The sequence below is a fragment of the Austrofundulus limnaeus genome, unplaced genomic scaffold (genome assembly GCF_001266775.1).
Source record: "Austrofundulus limnaeus strain Quisiro unplaced genomic scaffold, Austrofundulus_limnaeus-1.0 Scaffold2350, whole genome shotgun sequence".
NCBI lineage: Eukaryota > Metazoa > Chordata > Actinopteri > Cyprinodontiformes > Rivulidae > Austrofundulus > Austrofundulus limnaeus.
The window spans coordinates 1-11,977 of NW_013954752.1; the positions used below are offsets into that span (position 1 = coordinate 1).

Genomic DNA, 11,977 nt, shown 5'->3' on the forward strand with positions numbered 1-11,977 from the left:
ACCGCTGCCTGCAGACGATTGGACGATGTTGGCCACACCTCCTGTCGCTCGGTGTGGGCGGAGCTAGCTGTAGCACTCAGGGATTGGTTGGTGTAGGTGAGTGAAAGATCATCCATTAATAAACTGAACGCTGAGTCAGCTGTTTTATCTGCTTTATCAAAAGGTTTAGAAAAGGGACACTTTATTATTATTATTATTGTTGTTGTTGTTGTTGTTTGCTTTTGGTTTCCTTGGGGGTAGATACATTGTTCCAGGGAGGGAATTATGTTTTTTTGTATCCTATGTATAATGTTCAAAAAATCTTATAAATAAAGTGTAAATAAACAGCAAGTTGTGGTGTGCCACACGGTTACAGTTGTTCATGATGTCTACTCTGTGTCTCACCCATCAGCAGGAACTTGCGGTCATCTCCATAAAGTTGTAGCAGCTCAGAGCAGAAGTTGTCGATGTTTGATCCCAGCCTATATTCTCTCAGCAACACAGCAAACTGCTGCAGCTCCACTGGACTCAGCTTATTACGCAGCTACAGACAAACACACACACACACACACAAACAAATAAATAGTAAGTTTAGTTTTTGAATTTTATTTTAATTTCTCCATGAACTAGAAGTGGAAGGAATCTACAAAGAGGTCATTCTGACAAACTGAATGACCATGCAAATTGAGGAGTAGTGAGTCATCTGTGACCAGTCTTGAAGAGGTAAAGCTTCAGCAGGCTGTGAATACAACTGCTGCCCAAGTTCTTCACCACATTGAGATTTATGGGAGAGTGGCAAGGAGAAAGCCACTGTTGAAGAAAACTCTGATTAAATCTTAACAAAGGAGGGTCGCTGAGAAGCATTTGACCACAGACTCCCACCTGTTTGGCAAAGTCTCATTAAGTGTCGGTTCTGGAGAGTGGCTGGACTCACAAGAACAGCTGGGCTCATGAGAACCGCTGAACTGTTATAGGTGGTTGTGCTCTGGAGGGTGGCTCAGCTCTCAGTATGCAGGGGTCATGGTCCCTTTCTGTAAGACTTCGTCTACAATCTCGGTCATTAGGTGATTTCTTTAACCAGGAAAGGTGCAAAAATTCCCTCACAAATTCATTGGTGTCCCACCATCCGACCCAAACGCTGGACAAGGTGGCGACAGAATCAGCGACCATGTGAAGCTGCTGGATGTGATCCAGCGAGAGCTTTGAATTGTCAGTCTGATGGGCCTTGTTGTGAATATGGCAGAATCTCTTTTGGTTCATTACGTTTGGACCCAGGAATGCAGACTGAACACAAGAAGTCCAAGTAAAATCTTCAGACGGATGTGACAGCAACAACTAAAACACACAAGGAGAACTGAATGTGGCTTCATGCACACATACTGTCAGAAGGATGAGTTGGGTGATGTTGAGGGAACAGAAGGACTGAGGTTGATGAGAAGAATAGAGACAACCGAGCTCAATGAGACAGGGAGCTGAGAGGGTGTGGACAAAGAGGTGGAACTGACAGAGGTACTAGAAGTGCTGGAAAAGGCTAGGTACACAGGTAGGCAATGGAAACAAACCAAACAAAAAGAAAATGCAGAAAAATTAAAATAAAATAAATGTCATGAAAGCAACATAAAAGCAACTGGAAGAACTATGTTTCTCAGCTGGCCTGGGAACGCCTTGAGATTCCCCCAGAGGAGCTGGCCTAAGTGGCTGGGGAGAGGGAAGTCTGGGTTTCTCCACTTAGACCGCTGCCCCCCACGACCCAACCCCAGATAAGCTGAAGAAAATGCATGGATGAAAGCAACAATWCACAGAAAAATACCAATCCTGACACACAAGAAAAACACAGATTTGGTAACTTTTCCATTGCCTAGAGCAGCATGAAACTTTATTCATGGGTTGATTTCATACAGTTTAGTGATTGACAGGTGTTAGCCCCACCTGTTGTTGTCCAAACTTACAGTGATCATGTATTCCTGCATCAGCATTAGGGCAGGGTTACTGTCTCCTCCATCACTGGTTGAAGGCAGGCTGCGATGGGAGTCCTGCAGTGAGACAGAGGAGCTCTCACTGTATGTCTCACTGTAGTAGAGCTCGAAGGCCTCCTGGGAGCCGTCGCTTAAAGACAAACAGAAAAATACAAAAAAAGCTCTTTGTTAAGTGAGGTTTCTGGGCTACAGCAGAAGACCATTCTGATCATTTATAACAGCTTTCACAGAACTTCAATAAAACAGAACCATTAGATCATAGTCATGATACACAAAATAATCTCAGATGCTGAACTATTTCAGCACTGCACAGTTTARATTTGTGAAACATACCAAACAAAAATATAATATTTAAAAAATCATCAGTGGCACTTTACGTATGATGTAATTTGGATGAAATGTAATCTTTGTGCAGACCAGTGATGGATCCATCAATGGAGGAGCTGGCTTGTGTAGAACAGGCACTAGTTCAAGTATTACAAGTGTTATCAGGTAGTTGCTGGACCAACTAATAGTGAAAGAATGAGTGGAGGTCAGTAGACAGAAAGGACTGCTCATTGCTGCATCAGGCAGAATTACTAATAATTCACAAAGTTTAACAGGGGTCTCAGTGTGGTCTGGATGAGATCAGGTGGTCTTATTGTGGCATGGGACATATAGATGTTTTGTGATCTGACGTTAGAACCAACAAGGACCTTCACACAGGAAGGTTCTGGTTGGCAAACACAGACCACACCAGCAATCATTGTATTTTGCACCTATATTTGTAATACAATCACACAACCTGTTAACACAAGCTGCTTTATTCAATTTCCAATTATGCCTTTTGGGCTGAGCTTACGTAGTGATTGTACAACAAAAGCTGCACTGTGCATGTGACAGATGTAAATTGGAGGAAGCCACAAGATACAGATATACTGGACTGGTATCTGTGAAGAACTCTCTGCTGTATTAGGCATTAAGATAACCCCAAACCCATTAATGTTGCTTTTTAGGATCCCCCCCCCTGAGGCATTAGGTGTACATGCTGGGGATCACAAGGTCATTGCATTATCAACATGGCACCTAAATATTTTAAAATGGAAAGTGGCTGCCCCACCCACAGTACTGCATTGGATAAAATATGTACAAATTAACTTAAAGCTGGAAAAAATCAGTCACGTGATGACAGGCTATGAAAATAGGTTTCACAAAGTCTGGAAATCTTTTTTCACCTTTTTTACTCAATCCTCGACACAGGTCCAGCAATAATTGGCCCTTGGAGTTTTGGTTGAGCTGTGGAACTACACCAGGGTGGGCAATCCTAATCCTCCAGGGCTGCTGTTATGCATGTTGTACTGATTCTCTGATTCAACACACCTGGTTCAGTGACTGAATTCCCTTCTCAAGTTTTGCCAAAGCTTGGTAATCACATTTTCATTCAAATCAGMTGTATCGGAGCACAGAAACCTCTAAAATATGCAGGGTAGTGGTCCTCGAGGACCAGGACTGCCCACCCCTTATCTATACAATGGTATTGTGAGGTTTTATTGTTTGTTCCATACCCAGTGGGTGACAGTATTTATTGGGACGTTGCTTGTTTGTTTGTWTTTTTCTTTCTTTTTTWACTYTGAAGTTTTGGTGAGATCAGACCCAATGATGCAGACTGACTTGAGGAAATAAACTAAAAAAACTTAAGGGCGACATTGGAGGAGAGCCAGYYGGAACRATTCAATGAACYGACAAGGAAGTGGTGACAAGAGACTGGTTAAATACAAACAGATTTACAAAGGGAGAGAGGAAATGGGCACCACCTGTGTTGGAAGCAGATTACAAATTACAGACAGGTGAGGGAGGTGGAGAGGACTGGAAAAAACAGTTATGACAGAGGAAAAGATGATAATGAGAACAAATAACACAAGAGGAAGACAGAACATGAGAAACAGATCCTAACATTTACCTTTTATYATTTCAATTGTATGTGGAAACTTTAATAAATATATGAAACACAAAAAMTTGCACTGTGTTTTGTAAGCATCCATTCATTTATTTTTAAATCCACTTTTCCATGCAGGATTGCAGGGAGCTGGTGCTCATCTCCAGTAGTCATTGAGTAAGACGTTAGACTTGGTCAGGTTGACAGTCCAACACAAGAACACATAGAGACAAATATTCATGTTCTCATTCCTACGTAGTGACAACAAAGTAACAGTTTTAATCACTGTGTTGCAGTAAACATGAGATTTTCAATAGCAAAACATWAAAAAATGAGTCAAGTGCAATATGTCAAAATGTTACTTACTATGAACTGCAGCAGCTAAACTCTGGATTATAGCTGTAGGACATGTCAGTCAGACAGCTGTCACCTGCAACATAGCACATGTATTCAATAATATCTGATGATCCAGCCATCCATCGGTTTTCTTTATCTGCTTTTTCATGCTGGGTTGCAGGAAAACTAGTGTCTATCAGTTTTTTACTCTGTAAGGCACGGTACACCCTGGATAGGTTGCAACTTTAACTAAGGGACAGGGTGGGGAGTCTACACAGGCTTAGTCTGGTTTGATGGGAACTGTCTGATAAGCCATTTTCAGGTCTTTCTGGAAATATGGAGTGTGCAACACACTCCTTTGCAGCCAATAGRGATCTGGCATGGTGTGGTAAAATTAATAAGATTCAATCAGGGTTCTGGTTGGTCCACTCAAAACCATTTACCATGTACGTTGGCTCATTGATTAAGATTTAGGACCAATTTCAAACAATTTAGTCTTGGTTTTATCAGACTAGAGTCTTGCTCCTCTCTTGTTGAGAGTCTTTCAGTCAACATTCAGTTGTTGCTCTGAGGTGAYGCCCTCTGCCAAAAACCCCAGATCAGAGGAGACCTGCTGATCTGGCAGTTCTTCTAGATCTTAGTCTAATCTCCACACCGGATCTCTGAAGCTTATTCAGAGTAACCACTGGATTCTTGGTCACATCTCTCATTAACATCTGGCTTTCTTGACTGCTCAGTGTGGCCTGGAGACCAGCTCGTAGAAGAAGTCCTGGTTGTGCCGAACTTCTTCCATGTAAGAGTTATATTGTAAACTGGACTGTACTTATATAGTGCCTTTCTATKCAAGCAGGTTACTTAAAGTGCTTTACACTACAATCTGTGTCCACATTTACCCACTTACATTGCACTCTTTACAAAGTGATGATCAGTGCTTTAAATCGRATTCACACACTGAAGGGARYGGGCACACTTTAGAGGCAGAGGGGGTTCAGTGTCTTGACCAAGGACACTTTGATATGTGACTGAATAGCGGGGAGTCGTGCCAACTGTCTGATTGGAGGATGACTCTCTTAACACCTCAGCTACAGCCAAAGTTATAGAGCCTGCCGAGCTTCTGGAAACCTTCAGTGCATTTGAAATATTGTTTTCACTTCGGTACCTACTGAGTATAGATTTTTGAAAACAAGAAATAATTTTAGTGCCAGGCTAAAACATAAAAAACGTGAAGAAATGAATAAGATCTGAAAGTTTTCTAAAGAACTACACTCATATGAAGATATTTAGTTGAATGTAAAGAGATTTGAAAAAACCCGGGCATGTTTTTTATTTTATTATATTGAACTGTACACACAGTTGTGTGCGACACTCACTCCTTTGCAGCCAATAGCGATCTGGCATGGTGTGGTGAAATCCTGCCCTGTCAACACACTCAATGGTCTGATGCCCATAAATGATCTGGAACATCTGGCAAATGAGAGAACAATACTCCTCTGCAGCGTCCTGCACACATAACACACCAACTTTTGTCATAGAGAATTAGTTCAGTCCTCTGCTGAAGCAACATTTTCTCTGAACATTTGAAACCACTATCTTGCTGTACTGTGATTATTTGGCAACAAAATGTAAAACACAGTTGATTTTTCTGTAGCATTTTCAATGAATTTTCAGTTTTTGCAACCAGCAAGTTCTACAGACACATTTTACACAGTTTGCTAAAATGTTTTCTAGATTATGGACATTATTTTGTTGCCAACATCATACCTTCATGCTCCACTTTGTACACACCTTGGCAACTGCCCTCATGTCTAAATGACTTACAGACTTCCCTCTCTCCAGCCACTTGGACCAACTCCTCTGGAGGAATTCTAAGGCATTCCCAGGCCAGCTGAGAAACATAGTRCCTCCAGCGTGTCCTGGGTTTCTTCCCAATGGGACATGCCCAGAACACCTCACCAGGGAAGCATCGAGGAGGCATCCTAATCAGATGCCCAAACCACCTGAACTGGCTTCTCTTAATGTGGAGTCTCTCCCGGATGATCAAGCTTCTTATCCTATCTCTAAGGGAGAGCCTGGACATCCTGCCGAGGAAACTCAATTTGGCCGCTTGTATCTGCAATCTTGTTCTTTTGGTTACTACCCAAAGATTGTGACCATAGATGAGGATAGGAACATAGGTTGACCAGTAAATTGAGAGCTTTACCTTTTGGCTCAGCTCTCGCATTACCATGGCAGATCGGTACAGATTACTGTGGACGCAGCACCAATCCACCTATCAATCTCCCGCTCCATTCTTCCCTCTTTCATGAACAAGACCCCGAAATACTTTAGTTCCTCCACTTGGGGCAGGACCTCTTCCCCAACCAGGAGAAAGCACTCTACACTTTTCTGGCTCAAGACCATGGTCTCGGATTTGGAGGCACTGATCCTCATCCTGGCCACTTCACACTCTGTTGCGAACCGCTCAAGTGAGAGCTGTAGACCACGATCTTATGAAGCCAACAGGATCACATCATCTGCAAAATGCAGAGACGTGATCCTAAGGTCACCAAAACAGATCCCCTCAACACCTTGGCTGAGTCTAGAAATTCTGTGAGGTTATGAACAGAATTGATAACAAAGGGCAACCTTGGTAGAGTCCAACTCTCATTGGAAACGAGCCCAACTTACTACAAGCAATGCGGACCATACTCTGAAACTGGCCATACAGGGACCTAACAGCCCATATCAACGAGCTTGTTACCCCATACTCCCAGAGTATCCACCACAGAATTCCCCAAGGGACATGGTCAAACACCATCTCCAAGTCCACAAAACACATGTAGACTGGTTGGGTGAACTCCCATGCACCCTCCAGGACCCTGCTGAGGGTGTAGAGCTGGTCCGCAGTTCCACGACCAGGACGATACCACACTGCTCTTTCCTGAATTTGAAATTCAACTATCCAATGGACCCTCATCTCCTGGACCCCTGAATAGACCTTACCAGGGAGGCTTAGAAGTGTGATCCCCCTGTCCTACTCCTACTTACAGCATTTTCACAATTTGTATACATGTCATTTTGGAGAAATCTACAACAACGTAAATGCCAAGTATGAAACACCTCCACTGCCAGCGTGGGTGCGCGCGCTCCAGAGCGCGACCATAACTCAGCCTTTAGAATCATWWGGATGAGATGATTCCATTGGGCATGATTCGGCTTTGGGAGGACTGGACTGACACAGTCCCGATAGGTCTGCCAGCTTCCTCTGGAAAGCCCCTGTGGAATCCCAGTTCGATCACTGCTTCTGCACATGCACYCGCGGCACACAGCTCCGAGCTGTGTCGCGCTCCAGAGCACAGCAGTGCCAAACTGAGAAAGGATTATTCCTGAAAACGGCTGATGAGTTACTCGTCATCTTGGATCATAAAATTCTGTTTATAAATAAATGCTCTGTTATTACACTAATCCTCCTGCAACGCTGAATCCGCTCCTGTTAAAGTTATTTTTTGCACAGCTTTGTGCATCATTTATCTAACTGCGTCCATGTGGARGTAATAATTGTTATCATGTGGATGTAATAACTGTTAATCATGTGTGTCTGGTGTGAATAATAATCATTTTCACATCATGAACGCTTTCTCAGAATCACCTCTAAGTGTCACCACTGGAACTAAAACCACAGAAACATGRYTARGCCAGCCCTGGCGTTGGCATGGGGCTGCTCGCTTTTGTGTCCAATGAAATTATGTTCATTTCAGTTTTGATACATCCAGTTTTGCGTGGAAAATGGAATATGCAAGGTTTTTGTGCATACACACCATTGATACATGAGGGCCCTGGTATTGCTTAATCAGCTGCAGTAAAATTCTACTGCTCATATGTTTTTGTTTGGTGAGACATGACGTTGGCTTCAACTGGTGTCAAGCATGTAACCCCTGCTGTCGTGGTCCACTCTTGAGTTGCTGGCAGATGGAGCGTTTGACTGAAGAAGTACACCATTCAAATGGTAACACAGGTGTCATAAAAAGAGCTTACGGAGGAAGCTGTGAAACTGCTGAGCAAGAGGGTTTTTCTTCCACAACCACTTTAATTAATGTTTTATTTTTTCAAAAAGTATTCAGTGTCCAAACAAAAAAATTATGACGACACAACAAGTGGATGACATCCTCCATGGGAGTGCAGAGACAACAGCTGAATCCTGCAAAAGAATTGTGAACACCACTAACAGAACAAACTTAACTACTTCTAGAATATTATTTCTAGAACATTTTCTTGAGACTTTGGAATTTACTATAACAGGGTTGTACATTTGGAACCATCATGAGGCATGTTCTCTAACTGATTAAGTGACTCACCCGGTTCTCGACYGCAAGAATCACCAGGTTGCAGTAGGCATCGGGACAGGGGGTGGGTTCCAGTGGGTTGTAGTTCCTTCTCTCCCAACTGCCGTAACTTTTCCCTCTTTCCCAGCTTCCTGTGCATGCTTGTCGCCGGTCCCAGCTTCCCCCACCACCTCCTCCCCTCCTTTCCCAGCTCCCTCCTCCTCCACCACACATACCACCTCCATGCCTTCTTTCCCAGCTCCCCCCTCCCACTCCCCAGTTGCCACTCATAGGTCGTGCTCTGCGATTCTCCCAGCTTCCTCCAGTCTTGCAGGTTTGTTGCCTCCTCTCCCAGCTCCCTCCCATTCTCCTTCTCTCTAAACTTCCTCCTCCTCCTCTCTCCCCGCCCCCTTTGTCAACATTTGGGGTTTTTTCATGGTTACTTCTTGACAGTGACGGCCTCCAGTCAACTCCACAGATGGTGTGTCGGCGCTCCATTGTACCTCCTGCAGGTCGTGAGTCAGCATTGGAACTCATGGTTTGGCATCGCCCTTCGATGCCCGGTGGCTTTTTCCTGTCGAAGCTGTCATCTTCTGCAACTACCGAGTCCACATTTAGACCTGTGGGATCCAGATTCAAAATGAAAATAATCTGTACTGGAAGTAACCCTCCAATCTGTAAATCTTGTGATTTAATCACTTCGTGTGTGTTTTTCAATCCCCAGTGGTTCACAGGACAGAGAGAACAGGAAATTCCTCCAATGAGTTCTGGGTCTGAGAGTTCTTCCAAAAACCAAGTGTCCAAAACTCACTCAAACAGAGCCAACCAGGAGATAACCTGATCAAATGGCCAACAAATCTCAGACTTTGAATAGGTTTTTTTTCAGCAGCAGCAGCTCTACATGAAGTTTCRCCTGGATGATGAAACTTCTCACCTGATTTCCAAGGCTGAACTTGACCAGCGTGTCAAGAAAATTCAATTTAGCCACTTGTATCCAGGATCTCAGTCATTACCGTGGAGAAGGGTTGGAACATAGACAGACCAGTAAAATGAGAGCATTACCTTTTGGCCTCACTTCTTCATTATGACATCAGTCAAAGTAACACCTTCAAGACTACAGATTAATCAGACAGATGCCTCCAAAACAAGAATATTTTTAATTTTAACTGTGTTAAACAAAACAGACAGAAAGTTACATAGGTTTCTGTATTCTTAGAGCATCCTCTCCCTGAACAGGATCAGAGACAATAGACAACAATGGCAGACTGCAACCTGCACTGAAAATAAACTTGGCTTTGGAGCGAGAATGTGGACCCAGCTCTCCCTTTGGATTCACAGTTACTAGATAGCCAACAAGTGACTATAGCACTCTATACTCTCATAGTACCACCTACAGTTATAAGCCTTCTCCAGCTCCACATAAAACAAGTTGACTGGAAAACCAAACCCTTATCTTCAATAATTATAAAGATTTGATCCAAAGTTTGACAAAAATATTTGCACTGCTTCTTTTTTATCTGAGTTTTGACAGGTGAAATCTTAGCTGCTTCTGGAGTCCTTCAGGACAAGCCAAGCCCTGATGGCCTCCTTCTACAAGGGATCCATGATTAGTTGTAACATTATACTTTATTTAATAAACATATATTTTAACTGTAAAATAAAGACTGTAAAAATACTGTAGGCTGTTCAGTTTTTATAATTTTTAAACTAAAAATTTGAAAATATATTACACAGATGGGGCCATTTTATTTACACACAAAGCATTCTGGGTAAATGATGACGTGGCTAGGTCCTCGATGTGAGGCTGCTAGCGAGCTATATCCACCRTGAAGGTTAATCTTGGACAATATCTGATGATCGACTCTTTTAAATGAAACCAGAGAGCGTTGACAGAGAGGAGAAGGTAGAAATGACTCAGCCTGGAACTGAAAATATAGATGGAGGACCTCAGTTTAGCTTGTTTGTGGGGCGGCTGTGGTGGAGTGTTTAGGGCAATGGCGCCGGAATAGGGGGGCCAAGGGGGTCCCCCACTTTACGGCTCTGCCCATCAGCAGCACAGACATTTACAGGCTGCACCCAATGCTGACAAGTTATGATTGAGTCTCTCTCTCTCTGTCTAGATACAGACAGAGGCACAGACAAAACCGACAGCATTAATCAGGACTAAATCTTTTTACAAGTCACCAGATCTGCATGGTTTGGTTTTGTTGCACAGCGCTCAGCTGACGGTGCGCGCACGCTCGCAAGCTGGAGTTTATCTACTTGGTGCTTATGTTGGTGTAATATTCTCTAAATGGCAGTACAGTTCCTAACTTGTATAATGATGTAAAAATGAGAACAACTCTTGATAATGAGTTAATAAAGTAGCTATTTAAATGGGGCGCGGTGCACACAACCTGTGCAGAGAATATAGTCAACAGAGGTTTTATGCAAATGTGCCATCTCTGGGTGGGGCTGATGAATCTGCTAAAAACCTTTTGGTTCTGATCCCATCTGAGTCGACCAAAGCAGCCTAAAGATAAAATAATAATTTTGTATTTGTGCCACATCTGTCCCAAACCTGTGCGCCACCATGTGCTCTCCAGATCCACACTGACGGGTTGTGGAGAAAGAAAGAAAAAACAGCCCCATGGTCCTTCTACAGGTCCGGGCCAAATGCTCATCTATATTTGGCCCAGAGCAGATTTGCTGTCAGGGTTGACAAATAATTGTGCAGTTTTTTTTCTGTCCAAAAGCAGCTGGAGTTTGTTGCTGCGCAGCGATGACAGGTCGCTTTGGAGAAAGGATGAGGTAATGTGTTATTTTCCTTGTTTTCCCCCTCAAAATTAAATTTGTTGTTAGCTACATTACTTAAACCGTTTGCTTTACTCACCATCTCTTGCGTAAAAAGACTGCGTTCCAGCGCAAGTTTCTGACCCACTGTTCCAAACTCCAGTGTAGATATTATTTACATGTGTTTTTTTTTTTCATGGTCATTTATAAAACAGTTGGATTTACTATGATCATCATTCCCTAATAAATTATTTAGGCTAAATAAAACAATCACAGTTGAAAACTTCATTAATTAATTAATTGTTGCTTGATGATGAGTCAGTACAGGTAAAACTTGATGTGTAATTAAACTTTGTTATAATAAAAAAAGTCTAATCGTTGCTAATTAAACTTAGTAGACCAAATCTGTTTTTATGACAGGAAAATACACCAAAAGTGATGTCCCTCATTTTCCTCAGAAAATGTGCCACAAATTCTCACACTCTGATTCAGAAAATTAATGTCCGCTCCATTCACAGGCTGCTGATGAACTGAAAAATATCTTTAAAAAAAACAAACAAACAAACAAAAAAACTACCTTATTCATGACTGCAGTTTGTTTTCATTTATTTTTTTCTTTTCCAAAAGAAAAACTTTAGTTACAGCTTTTCCAGATTTGATGACTGTCAATGTACCTGCAGAGATTACCATGCGACAAT

At 42.6% G+C, this 11,977-nt stretch overlaps 1 protein-coding gene across 1 annotated transcript in view; it reads right to left on the minus strand.

The window, feature by feature from the left end:
• Positions 1-384: 384 nt before the first annotated feature.
• ccm2l (CCM2 like scaffold protein) overlaps positions 385-11,977 on the minus strand; it is a gene marked incomplete at both ends in the record, with an annotated part of 14,780 nt that continues 3,187 nt past the window's right edge. Inside the window, 5 exon segments of the mRNA XM_013999567.1 lie at positions 385-523; positions 1,929-2,085; positions 4,237-4,300; positions 5,577-5,706; positions 8,541-9,127. Of these exon segments, the coding sequence (XP_013855021.1) occupies positions 385-523; positions 1,929-2,085; positions 4,237-4,300; positions 5,577-5,706; positions 8,541-9,127 (1,077 nt within the window).